The following is an 18,957-nucleotide window of genomic DNA, read 5'->3' as shown; positions in this document are numbered from 1 at the left end:
GAGGCCTTACCCTGTTCGTTTGGTGATGGTCCCCAATGTCATTGGCTGCTTGATTTGAGCAAGAGGCATCACTACCATCAAGCTGGGGAGAGGAGAGAGCCGGGGGTTTCCAGGATTATTGTTGGTAAAGTTATTGTAAGAGTCTTGGCTGTTCAGTTTTCCTACAAAGAGAAAAACAGAAAAGCATCACCAATGGAAGCTTCCCTACCTCTGACAGGGTTTTCATTGACTCCATCAATCCTTTCAGAAAGGCATCAAAGGTAGAATTGATTCCAGGAGATTTAAAGTTATATAGATGGAGGCTGGGGATGTGGTTCAGTGGTGGAGTGCTCTTCTCACATGTGTAAGGCACTGGGTTTGATCCTCAGCACCACATAAATAGAAATAAAGATGCTTTTTAAAACGTTATATAGATGGGAAAAATTCAAAGTACTCTAGTGAGAAATGAGACTTAATTACAGAGATTTTGGTAATAGGGTATGGGGTTGAATTACTTTATAAAGAAAGACATAGTAGTTTGAGACCCATCTTTTTGGGGGGATGGGGAGGTGCCAGAGATTTAACTTAGGGGCCCTCTACCACTGAGCTATGTTTCCGGCATTTTTTAATTTTTTATTTTAATGAAGGGTCTTCCTAAGTTGTTGAGGCTAGCCTCAAACTAGTGATTCTCCTGCTTCAGCCTACCAAGTTGCTAGGATTATAGGAATGCACTACCACTTCTGGCTTGTGGCCCATCTTCAATGGATCATTGAATTCAACAAAATCTGCTGCTTTCTCCTATACTTGATTAATTTCTGAAAAAAATATGGGGGCCACTTGAGTTTTCTATTTAATCTGTAGATCAATTTCAGGAGTATGGTCAGTTCTCTTTTCCACAGGTTCCACATCCATGGATTCAACCACTGTTCAAAATATTTGGGGAAAAAATTCTAAGAAGTTCCCAAAGCATAATTTGAATTTGCCAGGCACTGAGGGTTACTCTGAATCCATGTAAATGAAGTAATGTGTGGGTATATTCTGCTGTAGCTACCCACAATTTTAGAGATCCTCAGTTTCTCTTCAGTATTATTTGAGTACTGTTAGGCATAGATCTTGTTCCTGCACTATGAAGTTAGGTCTACAATGGTTACATCAATACCAAACATCTAGAGCCATTTTTTTTCTCATCCTTATTACCTAAATAATAACGTATAACTATTTACCTAGCATTGACTTTGTATTAGGTCTTCTTAGAAACCTAATGATGATTTACAGTATTTTGGAAGCTATGCAAAGATTATATGCAACATTATACTATTTTATATATAGGACTGGGGCACCACGGAGTTTGGTAAACACTTTAGTTCTGGAATGGATCACCTTAGCACACCAAGAAGTGACTATTGCAATCTTAAAAATATTAAGTCTTGTAACCCAAGAACTTGGGACACCTTCCCATTTGCTCATGTATTCTACAATTTCCTTCAAAATTATTCTGTACTTTTCAGGTCATGAATCTCATATTATATTATCATTTCTTCTTCTTCTTCTTCTTCCTCTTCCTCTTTTTTATTTTTTAAGAGACAAAGTCTCTGTTGCCCAGGGTAGCTCTGAACTCCTGACTCAAGCAATGCTCCTCAAGTAGCTACCAAGTAGCTCAGATGATAAGCACTAACCACTTCACCCGGCTTATATCTCTTTAATTTACTACTGTGTTTTAGATTTCTCAATGAAATTTATAAATGGAATTGTTTCCTTAATTTCACATTTCATACTTTTTTTGTTGTTGATGTTGTTGTTATGTGTTTGTTGTGATGCTGGGGATTGAACCCAGAGCATTGTGCACGTGTGGCAAGCACTCAACCAACTGAGCTATATTCCCAGCCCACATTTCATATTGTTTACTGCAAGGGTAAAGAAGTACAGGTGACTTTTGTACCCTGATCTTATATTCTACTGCTTTATTCTACATTTTCTTGAGAATTCTATAAGATTTTTCTACATAAAAGATTATGGAGTCGTAGCTCAGTGATAGAGCACTTGCCTAGCATATACAAGGCCCTGGGTTCAATTCCCAGCACCAAAAACAAGCAAAAAAAGATAAGGGCATCTTTGAAGAAAATAATTTTACTTCTACTTTTTTAGTATGGATGACTTTTGTTGCCTAATTGCTGGAACTACTAATATAATTTTAAATAGAGAGGGCAAGAACAGATGGCCATTTATTTATATTTAATTTTTATATATATGGTGAGAGCTGAGTTTCATTATTCATCTTTTTTTGAATATAGATGTCCTATTGTTCTATACCATCATTAAAACAATTATTTCTCCACTGATAGCCTTTCCACCTTTTTCAAAAATCACTTGACCATATACATTTGAGCCTATGTTTGGATTCCATTGATCTATGTGTCTATTTTTTCAACAATACCAGGTTTTCCATGAATCCTGTAGTTTGTTATGAGTCTAGTGTTTTTAAAACAATAATACTTTCAGACAAAAACCATCTTACTGACCTAATTTAATTTCTTGACTTTTGATAAAAATTAACCTCAATTATATTGTTAGCAGTAAATACAATATTTTTTTAAAAATATGCAGAGTAAGCACAGAAAATTCTTACTAATTTGAATTAATGCAAAAAAAATTTATTGGCAGCATTTATAATGATACACTGTTTATAAAAGACATTCACTTTCAAAATATCATGATTCAGATAGAGACAGAACTACCAAACAGTATCTGATGGTATCTTCAGAAAGTCTGAAAAGATAAGAGTCAAATTTTTACAACTCATTACAAGATGAGAGTGCCTTTAGAATTAGGATTATGACTTAACCAAAAGCTACTTCTTCCTTGGGCACGTATCTGTATGTATGTGTGTGTGTATATATATATATATATATATATATATATATATATACACACACACACACACACACAATTTAAACTTGAAGAAATGTCTCTTTTGCAAATAAAGAGAATGATAAGAAATCTACAACAATTTCAAATTAAGATTACACATTAAAGGTAATAAAAGTGATTTTTATGTATTATGGGGACAAAAATGGCATTTATAAGGTGCACAAGATGTTTTAGGCTTTTTAGTGAATTAGACAACAACATTACACTCACACAACACTGAACATTGTAGAAAAGATAAATGGGGTAGTCCATTAAAATATTTTATATTTGTGGAGGAATAAGAAAAAAAACTATATTTAGAAAGTAACTTATTATCACACTCTCAAGAACAATGTAGATAAAAATAGTTGTATGACTTCCTCATTAAATGATTATGCTAATATTAATTGGGAACTGACATGATACTCCAACATTAAACATATCATAAACTAATTAAAATTCAAGAACTGTGCATACCAAACACATTTCTTAGCTGGTAAACAAATATTTGTTGAGTGCCTCAGCCTACAATAACATGCTGTATTCTCTTTATCATGAAGCTTACAGTATAATATGTATGAAACAGGAATGATTAAGGGCTAATTGTTTAGGACTAAAAATAACTACATATAAGAACAATTATTTGGAAACAGGTTCATGGAACATATGAGACATGACCTAGTTAAGAGTAGGACATAAGGAATACATGAAGGATAAAATGAGGGAAAGCAGTAAAAAGGGATGGCACCATGTGAGTGGACATGAGGCATTGTTAATGAGAGTTGCAAATACACAGTAAAAAGCAATAGAAAGAAAATTATTTCAGTTTTAGGAGAACCTTTCAACTGAGACAGAAGAGTAAAAGCTAAGTTTTTTCAGCAAGGGAAGAGTATGGATAATTAAGGTCACTGAACTTTTTCTGCAGGGTGTTGGGGGGAGGGTTGTACTGGGGATTGAACCCAGAGGCTCTTAACCACTGAGCCACATTCCTAGCCCCTTTTTTAAAATTTTGAAACGGGGTCACTAAGTTGCTTAGGGCCTTGATAAGTTGTTGAGGCCAGCCTCAAACTTGTGGTCCTCATGCCTCAGCCTCTGAGTATCTGGAATTACAGGCATGTGCCACTCCATCATGTTCAGTGAGATCAATGACCTTTATAGATAAGATCAGTAGGGCTGGGGCTGTAGCCCAGAGGTACAGCCCTTGTTTAGCATGTGTGAGACTCTGAGTTCAACCTCTAGAACAGCAATAAAAACAAACAAATAAACAAATAAGTTCAGTGGTACAGAAAAATGAACTGATTCACTGAAAAATTCCAAATGTCATGGTTTAGGTAGCCATAATTAAAAAGAATTCACTGTCTCTAGGGCACAAAAAAACAACCTCAGAAAGCATACAAGGTACTTGATATCTATTCTTCTCAGCCTTGTACTATATTCTCTAGCAACACCCAACTATTTGTAGCCTTCTGCTCTTGTCATCTGTATTCATGAGGTAGTCTGTCTGAAATCCAATACATCTGAGAGCATAAAATAAGTGTATAGAGTTATGTTCATGCTTATGTTTATAGAAATAGTGTCTGTCTTATATACTATGGGATTTGGCAAGTAATTTATAAACATAGCTTTAATGAACAAATAAATTTACAAAAAAAAACAGTATTTTAATAGTGAACTATCTAAACTAGAAATCAGGAAATCAATCCTATTTATGATAGCTATAAGAAGATATAAAATAAAGTACCCAAGAAAATTTTAACTGAAGAGGCAAATTTTCTCTATAATGAAAATAATATTACATTTGTAAAAGAAATCAAAGAGAATACACACACACACACACACACAGGAAAGACATCCTATGCTCAGAGATTGGAATATTGTTATAACATCCATACTACTCAAATTGATCTATACATTCAATGCAAATACCTACTAAAATATGAGTGGCACAGAAACAGAAGATAAAATCCTAGTATTTGTAGGGAACAACTACAACAAATAGCCAAAAGTATCTTGAGAGGGGGAAAAAAAACAGCAAAAAGCATTACACTGCTGGCGAGGATATGGAGAAAAGGAATGCTTGCACACTGTTGGTGGGAAAATATTAGTACATTCACTGTGGAAACAGTATGAAGGGTCCTCAAAAAATTAATACTACTACATATGATCCAGCAATCCCACTACTGGGCAAATATCCAAAGGAAATGAAATCAGCATGTCAAAGAGACATTTGTGCTACTATGTGTATTGCAGTATTATTCACAATGGCCAGAAATGGAAATAACCTAAGTGTCCATTGGTTAATGAGCAGATAAAGAAAATGTGGTAAATATGTATAATGGAATACTATTCAGTCATAAAAATAATATAATCTTGCAATTTATGATAACATGGATGGAAGTGCAGGTCATTATGTAATTGTGAAATAAGCTAGGCACAGAAATATAAGTACTGAAAGATCTCAGTCATACTCGGGATTTAAAAAAAAGTTGATCACACAGAAATTCAGAGTAGAATGGTAGTTACCAGAGGTTGAGCTGGGGTGGGAGGAATGGGGAAAGTATGGTCAATGAGTGCTAAACTATAGTTATAATTATAGTTTAATAGAACTGGTTTATAGTTTAATAAGTTCTGGCATATTACTTCATATTCCTATTGGAAGAAAGGAGATGGAATGTTTTCATCACACACACTCTGATATGTGGAAGCTAACCCACAACAAGCAGAGGGAAGGGTACAGAAGTTCAGTGGATTTGACTGAATGAAGGGAAGGGAGGCAGATAGAAATAGGAGTAACAGTGGAATGTTCTCACATAACTTTCCTATGAATGTATATGAATACACCACAGTGAATTTCAACATGGTGTATGTACATCCACAAGAATGGGATCCTAATTAGAATAAGATATATTCCATGCTTGTATAATTATATCAAAATAGATTTTACTATCATGTACAACAAAAAAAGAACAAATTAAAATAAAAATATAGCAATAAAAATAAATTTGCATTTTGTTAAAAAAGAAATAAGTATGTTAATGAAATGGTCAATAAAGAGTAGGTTTAATGTGGCAAACCAAGGGGAAAAGCTACTAACTTTGATAGCCTCCAACAGGGTAGTTTCAATAGAAAGAAAAGTCAAATGTGATAGATAAGGAAAGGGACCTTGAATAGGAAATGATAAAGGTAATCAATGTAAAACAAAGATTTAAAGATTGAGACTTGAGATAAGATAGGAACAAGATGAGACAATACAGAGTAAAGGTTTCATTCAACATTCACTTTTCTACTACACAGTTTTAGAGGCTTAACATAGTGGTACAGAAAAGCATTAGAAAAAAATGAAAAATTAGAGAAAAACATACTAATAAAGATATCTGGAAAATGTTTGAGGAATGAAGAGAAAGGAATCATTTTTCCAGTGTTTTTGGAGGAAAACTTACAAAGGGAGATAAAATATATAAAATATGAGCACAGAGAAATGAACCTATACTTATTTTGTTCTTCTAAAAGAAAATAAAGAATAAAGAGAGATGAATAACAAATAACATCAGGAGTTAATAAAATGAGAAAGCCAACTTAGCCAGGAAATCTCAATAGCTGACATTTAATGACCATCCATTCAATAAATGATTATTAAGTGAATGAAAGAAATATATTTTTCCCATACCCAAGAGGTAGAGGAAAATACAGCACTATGATCTATAGAAAAAATAATTCTGGAGGGGACACAAAGTACTTCATAAGATAGTCAAATGACTGGAGACCATGGCTTTCATGACCCCGCCTAGTCTCATGTTGAAGAGGCCAAGGAGCCTCAACTCAGAAAATTCAAGAAGAGATATTTAGGGCTGCAAATGTAGCTCAATTGTACAGTACTTGCCTAGCATGCACCAGGCCCCGGGTTTAATCCCAGAACTTGAAACAGCAGCAACAACAACAACAAAAAGCATCCCAGACATTTAGAAACTTCTCTGTGGTTAAATCAAGTCTAACATTTCCATGTCAGGAAGTTTCATTAAACCTCAAACTTCGTAATATAATGAGGTTCGGGAAAAAGAAACCCATAATGTCTGCCTTGGATTTGGATTAAAACTTGCCCTGCTCTTTTTCTTTGTGTGACCTCTCAAGAATATATATGATAGTAATAATAAAGTGAATTTTTTCTGACAACCATGAAGAGAGCCACTACATAAAAGTGTCATCTTTACTAATACTCCTTCCCATACTTTTATTTGCTATTACCATATGAGCACAATGGGAAGAGCAGGGGTTGTTTAATTTTGGTCTTACTAGTGGGCTTCATGAAGCCTTAAGATACAAAAAATATTTCACACACCATTATACTTTCAAATTCCAGCTGGGACAAGACCTGTAAGTGACAAATGCCATGAGAATGGATATTCTCACAGTATTTCTGGCACAACCAGACAGAGGAAGTCCCAAAAATCTCATGAGAAAATAAGCTCTTCTAAGACTCTCATCCCAGTTTTTTGGGCTTAGTCTATATAGATAAACTTGCATAAGCCTTCAGGCTTTTGGGTCTTTATCCAAATCCACTAGAGCTTTGATCCTTTAGAGGGTTACCAGTATCTATGATAGATGGGCTTCTCCAGGGAAAAATCCCAAGTTCCAATAAAATGGTTTCTCAGTAAACTGAAGCAGGAATTCTACTTGAGAATAGAAAATCATTTTAAAATCAGAATTTAACAAACATCCCCTGATGTTTAAAGCCATGATATTTTGTTCTGTTTTCAGTAGTATGATTACTGTTGTAATTGTTTTTTAAAGTTATAATACAAAGCACTAAGCCAGAACAGTTCACTTTGGAGTTTAACCACTGACTTCTGTGTGTATGGTGAACAAATTTGCATTTTCAAAGAAGGAATTAAGATGACAACCTCATAGACCTCTTTTCTCCACTGCCCTTTGGATTAAGAATGCCCGCAGGTACACTGTACTTTGTGGAAAGGGTCCTCTCAGTCTCCATATAGACACACAGTACTACAGTCTGCATATGGGAGATCGACATGGTTTGATTCGTTTACTAAAAGTTTGGTTAACTTCAAAGTGGCACCTTATTTATGCATTGTCGCAACTTAGGCTTTCCCAGACGTTTTATACTATAAAAACACAGAGGAAAGAAGTGAACAGAAAATAACAATGGCCTTTGTTGCTGCACTGGTGAAAGAGCTTGTCAGGTCAGGTTTGCAGAGAGGCATATTCCCAAACCAGTCATCATTAACGGACTCACTTCCACAGGAAAAAAAAAAAAAAAAAAGACAAGAGTCTGAAAACTCCGGACAAAAGAAATCCCTGCAGACAAAGTAAAAACAAATTAAAAGACCCATTATAAAACACAGATGCTACAAGGAAAATAAACTTTCCAAGATTTACTGGGCTTTGACAAACTTGGACATTTGTGGAAAAGACATCAGCAGTAACTCCCAGGTAATGTGGCTGGAAAGCTAGACTCCTTTCTGTTTTATCTTTATCCTCCGTGCAGAAGCTGCCAGGTTGGTATTCTTAGCTTCTGAATGCAGTGATGTGAGAACATGTGAATGTGGCAAACTGCCAACTGCAAGAACTTTCTAAAGCAAGCAAGACCCTGAAAATGTTGAACATTTCACATTATACTAAATAGTAAAGTTAATATAAGTGTGTTGTGCATGTAAGTATGCATGCATCTTATCTCCAGGGCAAATAAAAAGAGTTAAAATAAGAAAGAATAATAAATAAGCCTCCTCTCAACCTAATTTTTTTTTGTTATCCCATTAGATTATGAACCAGTGGGAATAAAATCACCTAAAATAATACTAAGCAATTAAAGGATAATAGTCATAGAAAACACATTAAAAGAGTATCACATCAGCCAGGCACATTGGTGCACAGCTGCAATACCAGCAACTCAAGAGGATGTGACAGGAGGACTGCAAGTTTGAGTCCAGCCTTGACAAATTTTTGCAAGATCCTGTTTTAAAAATAAAAAGGGCTATGAATGTGGCTCTGTGGGTAAGTGCCCCTAGGTTCAATCTCCAGGACTGAAAAGAAAAGAAAAAGAAAGAAGAGGAGGAGGAGGAGGAGGATGTCAATGAGACCTTTTGTCATAAGTTTCTAGAATCACAAGCTATAGGTTGTCGCCAATGGGGGTCAAAGGAAGATTCTTTAAGAATAGAATGTATGAGAAACTAAGCACTACAATGGAAAAAGGTAAACTAAATGAAGCATTTGTAGAGCAAAGGAACATTGTGCTTTTGTTGTCATTAGGGATTTGGGGACAAATAAGTACAAAAATGTTACAGATTCATTTACAAAAGAGCAAAAGGAAAGGAGACAGCATAAACAGTGCCTCATAGGACAGTTCTGTTAGAAGGAGATCTGAACTCATCTGATCATCTGACTTTTTCCATTCTGATCACAGATGCAGGCCTTATTCACTTCAGGTACTTTTCTGGAAGATTTACAATAGAAATCCTCTTAAAGTATATACTCATACTTTACTCCTTTCAACTGAGTCAAATTTTTATCTCATTGCCTCACACATCCAAAAGATTCACTGTATAAGAATATAAGATTCCCAAGTCAGTGTCCCTGGTTTGCTATTCTGAATTCTTGCATTTTGAAATCGGATTAATGAGGTACACTAAAACAATCAATGTTAATGCAGACCCCAGGCACTCCAAAGAAGACAGATCTACAGCAACAGCCCAATTTCCAACTATTTCCTTTACCTTTGTCCCCTTTTCAATTTCCTTACTCTGAAACGTCATATAGATGCTCTATTCCATACCATCTTATCTTACCAAAAGAAAAACTGGGTAATCAATTCTATGAGTCTTTTGTGTGCATTTTAGCATTCCACAGAAGGCCAAAACTATTGGTCTGTTTTTAATATACTGTTGTGGAACTGACAGGGATAAAAATCTAAAATTTACCAAGGAGTTTAAGTTAATTCTGGAGTTGAAGAGCTTTGAATTTTGATGCTGTCAAAAAGAGCCCAATGGTAGCTTGTTCTGCAGCAATCACTGCAAATTTAGGATCTGAAATTTTAAAAACATTGCTTACTTCTTACTTGCCATCTAATTTGACATTCAAGCTCTTCCAACCTTATACTCAATAATTATTTAATGAAAATCAAATAAAATCCGTTCAGAATATATAAGAAGTATCCTTTTCAAATGGGAATTTTCTGTATGTGGGCTACTTTGGATTGAGATGGGAGCCTCTCTCTCTTCCCCTTTCCTAGATGAGAATGACAAGCTTCCCAGCTGCAGTTCTAGGACTTTCACCCTCCTTTTTGACCTTTTCTCAGGCATGTTCCAGTATAATCTGTAATCTACTCAAGTAGGAAAAGGAAACAGCAGCGCCCTGGTGAGAAACAGTGCCTTCTGACCCACATACCAAGCTGGGCGGAAGCAATGCTTGTTCACAGGAGTCAAGGGGAATAGAACACACAATTAAAAGAAAATAAATTTTATACACACACACACACACACACACACATACGTATACAGATACACATATTTTAAAAGACTATTAACACGACACATAGTTGAGACGTAATTAAAGAAAAAATGTTCAAGGACAATTCTTACTTGGTTTATTCTTGCTACAACTTTTTTTTTTAAGGCAATAGATAGTAAAGAAAAAATACTGCAAATGTTTATGCATTTCAAGCAAAAACACTTGTTGCTTTTTTCAAGTAAACAGCTCACATCATCATAGATACTACCATAGGTACTAGTGGAAAGACTAGGAAGGTAAGAAGACAAATCAAGCACAAAATACATTAAAAACAAAACTCCATATTATTTTTCAAGGTTATAATGGAGGTCCTTTTTTTAGGAGGGAGCTAGGGAGCACTGGAGATTGAACCTAGAGGTGCTTTACCACTGATTTACATCTTCAGCCTTTTTTATTTTTATTTTCTAAGACAGGGTCTTGCTATGTTGGTTGGACCTCACTAAGTTGTTGAGGCTGGCCTCAAACTTGTGATAATCCTGCTTCAGCCTCCTCAGTAGCTGAGATTACAGGCATGTACCACAGTACCCAGATGACTGAGGTTCTTAATGATACTGTCATTACTTCTTGCTACTACATAGAAAGGGGCATACATGACACTTTGCACTAGTACTTAATAAATAAGTATCAATAGAAATAAAACTACTTTGAAGAATTGATATTGTACTAACAATGAAATAGCTATTTATATACTTGCATGTATATTTATGTATGATAATTCAATGAATAATTTGCTAGGAGATTTTCCTCTTCTATCTGAATTCTCACCTGTTCATTATTACTCTTAATGTGCTGGCTACCATAACATGTAAATTTAAGTATATTTCTTTCCTTAAAGCTAAAATATACTCAATGGATTCAGAAATTCGATACATAAAAAAGTCATAAATAAGGGGCTGGGGTTGTACCTCAGTGGTAGAGTGCTTGCCTAGCATGTGTGAGGCCCTTGATTCATTCCCCAGCACCACATAAAACTAAATAAACAAAATAAAAGTATTGTGTCCATCTACAACTAAAAATCTTTAAAAAAAAAGTCATAAAGAAATAATGTGCTAAAATTACAAGTAGAGCAAGTATAGTTTATACTATTCAAACAAGGAAGTAAAGTGAGCTGGAATAAGGAGTCTAAAAAACATAGGTGGAAAACAATAAGTCTAGAAAAAGAGAAGAGATCAGGAATTATGGACAATGTTACAAACAGGGGAAAATAAAAGAAATGGCTATCAAGAATGCTACTGAAATACAAAAAAAAATGTACTTTAAAAATATCATACAACTTAATCTCACACAGTTAACCCAATTTATACGCTGAATGAATAAAACCTCCTCCATAAAAGTGGGAAGTTCGTTACTTTAACTCATCATTAGAGCACTCCAAGATTCTGGGATGAGGGAAATATACTGCCAGCTGGCATTATTAGTATTGAAGAAGTTTCCGAAATTTTTATCTCTAAATATCAGATTATAGTTTGACAAAAGGGGAAAATTCTCTAAATGGTAAATAGACTACAGACAATAAAAGCAGTCTATGTGAACTAGAGAAGTAACTTCTGCATACACATACAAAAAATGAGAAAAAGAGCTGGAGCTTTTTTTCTTGAGATTTGAATTATTCATAAATCTATCATATCAGAGCACCTTCAAATTTCCCACTTTTCTAAATCAAACTCAAATATAGTTCTAAAACTCAGTGTTCAGAATGAAGAATTTTAACCCTAGTAAAAGACCCCCAGAATTACAAACCCAAAATCAAATACCCTTAAACCAAATTTGGGATAAAATTAAGTGTCCCAAAGTACAAGTCATCATTAAAATTATTTCTTAACCATAGTATAACCCAATTCTCCCTTTCTTATCACACAATTAATTCTGTGGCTTATCAACAAAGCAAACAGAGCACTTCATTGTTCAAGGAAAAAAATATAAATTTTGTCTACTTAATTCAAGAAATATGTCTTTATTACTTAAACTGGAGAACATGTAAGACATAGAAGTATTGAGAGTTGGTTCAGGAATAAAAACAAACATATAATAAGATGAAATACTGAATTAATTACAATATATGAGGAGCATTTTCTTAAGACATGAAGAACTTCAAAAATAATTTTAACATTTGCAATTGTCTTTTTCAATTACATTAAATACATACTTGAGGAAGAATTAAATATTAAAATCAATGTGTTTTCTGTTGAATAATAAGTATAACAGTAAAATGTAAATAATTTTCCTAATAATTAAAAAGATATAAACCAACACAGCAAGGATTCTCTTCTCCCCACAACCTCCAATTCTTCCAGTTCTTCCTTCCTGCGCACCCCCATCCCCCACCCCCCAGCGGAAACCTTATTACCCATGACTGTTGAGAATATTTTCTGGATCTATTTCAGCATCATGACTCAGGTCATGAGAAGTGTCAAAGATGCATTTCCTTTAGATGGGAAAGAGCAACAGATTTTAACAGCCATACAAAGATGGGAGTATAGTGCAAAAGGGCCAAATCAGCAGTTTTGACAAGAGGGAAGATAAACCCTTTTATTATACTCACATACATTTTATTTCTAGCTTCAGAACATTTAAATATATTTCCATCAAAATCTGGCTACTATTTTGTTCAAGAAGAAAACTGGAAACCAACACTCAATTTTGCTGCCTAAATTATCAACAGTTTGTAAAAAAGAATTATTCACACGCAAAAATTTAAACTTAGCATATCACCCGAACACTAATAAGTAGTTCAAGTCCTGGTCTTCTAATTATTTTTCCAAAACCATATCCCCGAATTTACCTATATAAATTTTATTATAAGACTCATTTTATAAAAAAATCCTTGAGCGTAAGAACCACAAAGAGGTGTGATACCATGGCTATCCTTGGGCAAACTACATGGAAGAAATAATGACTCCTCTAACAGAAATACTCTTTATACGGACAGCGTGCCTTTATTTTATTCGTTTCATTTTTATGTGGTGCTAAGGCTTGAATCCAGTGCCTCACATGTGCTAGGCAAGCGCTCTGCCACTGAGCTACAGCCCCAATCCTGAAATACTGTTTCTTAATCAGCTAGATCACTGCCAGAAAACTATATTCATTTTCAATACTGTCACCTTATATTTCTTCATTCATAATTTTATCAAATGTGGACACATTTCAATCTAGTCTACTCTGCCAGAGTGAAATATTATTGAACACTTACTAAGCATTCCCTAACAAGGATGTTTCCTTATGCTGAAAGGGATATTTCTTCTGAAGCTACCAATAACAATGCCCACATTAATTCCTCTATCTGTTCTGAAATTCTCTGGTGCCTCATTCTAGCTTCAATATTCTCACCTGAAAAAATACATCAACCAATGTGAGTAACTCTTCCAATGAACCTTAAATCCTTTTCCTTTTCTCATCCTCTTCCAAATTCAGAATGCCATTTACCCAATTATGGTAAGAACTATCATAGATTTTATTTCTCATTATATATAACCCTAGTATGGCACTGACCCTAGTCTTTTTGCCATTTTGTAGATTATAAATATCAACAGTAATTCTGCTCAGTTTTTACACCTCAAGACTATACTCATGCCTGCTACACTCAGGTCTGATAATTTCTTAATCTGTTCATTTGGGTTTATCATTAAGACACTGGTTATTACATATTCTAAGAAGCCTACCGACTCTCTTCCCTTTAATTTTTTTCAAAACCAAATAATGTAAAAATAATCCAGATATTCCTTTTGATAAGTATAAAAAGAAATAAACATTTATCCCCTTCTTCAGAAAGAGTTATTGATAAATAGTTTTTAGTTTTTACTCAAGCATCTAAAAATTCTACCTCCTGGTTTCCATAGAAAGATTTCTATTTCAATAGAAGCAGACCAGAATTCTTAGTTAGGTAGCCTCCTCACTGGAAAAAGCAAGAATACCGTGCAAATAGATTCTCCAGATCCTCTTTGTTATTTTAATCACTAGCCTAAAATAATATAACTCCTTCAACTCTCTGAAAATCAACTTCTAAGTTTATTGCCGGAAAGGCTTTCCCTACCCCAAAGGCACCCTGAACAGAGGATAGAGGATACTTAATTGGGAAACTGACCAAGCTAAGTGAGAAGACCTATGAATAGTAATTATTGGGGGTACCCTAAAAAAATAGCCAGTCCTACCTGAGACCTATAAGCTGGTGTGCCTTGCTATATTCAAAGAGGTTCTAATTAGTTCCTTAGCACTGATTCATTGACTAAATAAAAATAAAATGACAAATATAAATTAATAAACAAAATACTCTAAAAATTAAAAATAAGAATGATCAGTCAAAGATTACCAGACACTGAAATCAGTAGTTTGGTTTAATCAATCTGATGAGGCTTAGGCATTAGTATTTTTTAAATCCATCCAGTTTAAGTAGAATGTACAATCAGGGTTAACAACCATGGTGCAAATATGAAAGAGAAAGATCAAAACTAAAAAAAATTGAAAAAGGGATTCAGAGGAAATGAAGCTAAAACAAGGAACAACAACAACAAAACTTTAAAAATTATTAACTATCACTTAAAGAGATAGCACTATGATGTATAAAATAAGGGTATGGCCATAAAAGAAACATTGAAAGAAAAGTATATCAGAAACGTATCACAGAAATAAAAACGCAATGAGAAGAGTAGAAGTTAAAGTTGGAGATGCCCTCATAAAGTGAAGAAATAAAAGAGAGAAAAAATATACAAGAAAGTTAGGGGCCCAAGAAAGGCGATTCATTATTCAACTGACAGAAATCCCAGAAAAGGGCAAAAAAAGAAAATAGCAGAGAAAAAATTACAAAGAGCTGGAAAAAGTGGCCTCTGAGGAGTGACAGAGTGGGAGGGACAGGGCAGGAGACTGACTTTAACTCAAAAATTATGGTATTATTAGATTTTCTAGTAAATGTATATATGTCTTTGACAAGAAATGAAATCTATATTAAAAAGTAAACAACAATAAAGGTCCAACCAACACTAATAGAAAACGAAAGATAATAAGTTCTAGCCCTAATAATGCCTCAGTGCCTCAATAATAGAATCTACTCACTCTTATACCTCAAAGTACACAGATCAAAAGTCCTTAATTAGTATTTTATAGACAATAAAAGGAAGGAATTTTTAGAACATACTGATAATACTTACTTGAGTGAGATAACTAAAACAATTTTTTTTCTATTCAATAACTGAACTCATTCACAGGAACTAGGTAAATAGAGTATTCAAAGAGGATATGAATTGACAGTAACATATTTCTAAAGTCCAAAGCTCTAAAAAGTCAAAGAGGAATAAACCATAGAACAGAATTTAAAAAAAAAAAAAGAAGAAGAAGAAGAAGTAGTATTATACACAAGGCCCGACAACACATCGACATTCACAGTACTCCAATGTTTGTCCCAGGATTTCTGTGATTACAATACAGAAAAGTTGAGAAAATATTGCCCTCTAGAGGCATGTCACTTTAACCATTTGAAAATAAAACTATGGTGGAACTTGAGAATTTATGATTTTTTCAATGTAAAAACTGTACAGAAAACTAAAAACACTTTACAAATAGTAAAAAGCAAAACAAAAAACTCTGAGCTAGCCTCAAGTGCTAATTACAAAAACTGACATTTATTTTAAAGTGTAATTTAGAGGTACTGTATTATCTGGAGTTTTAAAAGGTTATCCACAGATTGTTTCTCCCAAAAATTATGCTATCTATACCTTCCTCTTGATTTTTCTACAAACCTACAACTGCTATAAAAATAAAATATAGTTATAACATCTTTCTCTTGTTTTGTTTGGTTTCTTTGTTTATTTGAGGGGTTTTTTTTTGGGGGGGGAGCACTGGGGAGCTTTGCCACTGAGCTATATACCTATACACATGCTATTTTTTTTTTTCCTTTGAAACAAGGTCTCACCAAGTTGCTTAGGGTCTTGCTAAATTATTGAGATTAACCTCAAGCTTATAATCCTCCTGCGTCTGTCTCTGGAATTCACTGGGATGATAGATAGGTGTATGCTACCTGGTCCAGCAATAGTTTTCTTTAGAAGAAAATTTCTTCAATTAGTGATTCTTAAACCATATTATTTATCAGAAATATATTATGTGATCACTCTTTTCCATAAAGAACTCATTGGCTTCCAGTCACAGTGGCACACCCTGTAATCCCAGCAACTTAGGAAGCTAAGGTAGGAGGATCACAAGTTTGAAGCCAGTCTCCACCATGTAGTAAAACCTTGTCTCAAAATAAAAAATAAATAAATAAGGGGACTGGGAGTGGATTCAGTGGTAAAGCACCCTGCATTCAATCACCAGTACCACCAAAAAAAGAAAAGAAAAAAAAACTCAAAAAAAAAAAAAACTCATCTGCTATCTTTGAGAAATATTTAAATATGATTTTGGTATACAGTACATGTCAAAACTAACATAATGTTACAATACTTTAAAAGAATGATTTTTTTAAAAAACTTACAGGAAAACAAATTCAGCAGGAAAATGTTAGTCTTCCAAATAAAAGATTAGAAACAATACTGCATCTGAGCTGAGGCAATAAAGAACAGGGAACCAACAAAACCCAGGTACTAATCTATCCTAAAAAATTGCTCCCCATTTAACATGTATATACTATTTATATACTCTATGTCATATGAGGCATAAAATTTAAAGCAGAGCTACAGTGCACATGATTGATTTTTCTTGGCAAAAATTAAAACATACTCATGGAAACTTCAATCCATAAGTAAACAGTGATGTGGAAGGAGAAGTCAAGAAACATCACATTATTACTGATTCTCTTAAGTAGGTGAAACTATATAAGGCTGAAATGTGTGGTTGCTTTGTATTTACAATTGTGATGTGGTCTGAATCAAGAAAACTCATGATCAACAAAAGTAAATAATTACAATAAACCATCAAATGAAAGCTATAAACAGTTCCAAGTGGTAAAATGAATGCCTCATATAAATGCTAAAAAGAAAAGTGATACTGCTAGTTTTTCAAAAGTGCTTTACTGAAATTATGGAGGTTTCAAGTCCAAGGAATCAGAAGCCTGCTTGAAACAAGGCCTCAAATCTAACCAACTACTTTCTTTTGGAAAAAGCATGATATGGAATTCAGTTGCCAAAATTTGCGACTGGAACACAACTCCTTCTCTGAGAAGAAAGAATGTCTTAAAGGAAAAGAAGACACTTCCAAGGAATCTAAAGAACTGCAAAAGACAATTCAAGATCTCCATTTACTCAGTGGAAACAGGAGGAAAAATAAATAAATTCCTTCAAAGTCCTGGGCTATGGTAAACCCTATATTCTTAAACTTACATGGAAAACTATTTTGCAAAATAAAGAAATGCCAAGACTCAAAAACAGGTGGATTAATTTATCAAGCTATATAACCTGAGATATAGATCAAAACAAGCAGGACAGATTAAAATAATACTAGTATCACAATTTTGCATTGGAGTCATTTGAGAAACAATGTTACAAGTTAATATCAACATTGAGCACTATAACTCCACAAAAGCCTGTACAGAATAAGTTCAGAATTGTGTTTCATTCATTCATTATTTGGTCAATTATTCCTTTATTCTGTTTTCTAGATAAAAGGCAATATATAAAAAACATGGAAAAATAAATCAATCCTATATACTGATAAATTAACAGTAGATCAGTGAAGATACAAAAGATAAATTAACAGTAGATCAGTGAAGATACAAAAATTTTCATTAAGTATTTGATATGTGCCAAACACTATTCAATGTGCTTTGATGGTAACAGTAACTCTGTAAAATCAGTAATATTCTTACCCCCCATCTAGGAAATCAAAGAAAGATCTTAAATTTAACATGTGCAACATTCCTGATTCTGTCCTCATTCCCAAACCTGATTTATCCATAGTATTGCTCTTTTCAGTTTATAGCAACTTCATTTTTCCAGTTATTCCACCAAAATGCTTCACTAATCATCCTGACTCACTTGTTCTTTCATACATATCATAAAATAAACCAGAAATGCCAATGGTCCTCCCATAACCAATATATCAAGACTGCTGACAAGCCCCACTATAGACAACCAGGTCCAAACTTCATTTTCTCTTTCCTGGATTTTTCAAATGCTCTATTTACTAGTCTATCTAGGTTTCCACCCTTGTCCATGTACCAACTCCATAGTCTCCATACATATTTCCATTTGGTTTCTGCCCAAACACAGTCTTACCATGCCATTCTTCTTCTCAAAATGCTCCGAGCCCACCCTTCCCTCTTGAGTGAAAGTCCCAAGTTGACGTGATCTGGTCATGATACCTCTCTGACCTCATCACCCCTCTTGCACCTCACATACTGCTTTAGCCATGCTGAACTCCTTGCCCCCGCCTCAAGAGTACAGATGTATTCCCACCTTTAAATTCTACACTGGTTACTCCAATATGCATAATATTCTCCCTGATTTCCATCAGGTCTTTGCTCACATGTCATCATCTCAATAAAAACCTAAAAAAGGATGTAATTTGAAATTGAGATCTTCTCTGGGAATTTCCTATTCCTTTCCATTTTTAATTTTTCTCCATAGCTGC

General features: G+C 34.2%; 1 protein-coding gene across 9 annotated transcripts in view; it reads right to left on the bottom strand.

The window, feature by feature from the left end:
• Positions 1-18,957, bottom strand: part of Bcas3 (BCAS3 microtubule associated cell migration factor) — a 575,514-nt gene that overhangs the window by 321,862 nt on the left and 234,695 nt on the right. For all 9 annotated transcript variants that reach the window (XR_011705010.1, XR_011705011.1, XM_071603381.1 and 6 more), the window contains exon 16: positions 11-161. Coding sequence is in view for 7 of the 9 variants with exons in the window: in XM_071603381.1 (XP_071459482.1) it covers positions 11-161 (151 nt within the window). In the remaining 2 variants the exon portion in view is untranslated. The remainder of the gene's footprint in view (positions 1-10; positions 162-18,957) is intronic.

The sequence above is a fragment of the Marmota flaviventris genome, chromosome 17 (assembly GCF_047511675.1).
Source record: "Marmota flaviventris isolate mMarFla1 chromosome 17, mMarFla1.hap1, whole genome shotgun sequence".
In the NCBI taxonomy this organism is placed as follows: Eukaryota; Metazoa; Chordata; class Mammalia; order Rodentia; family Sciuridae; genus Marmota; species Marmota flaviventris.
This window is presented reverse-complemented; position numbering and strand designations above follow the sequence as displayed.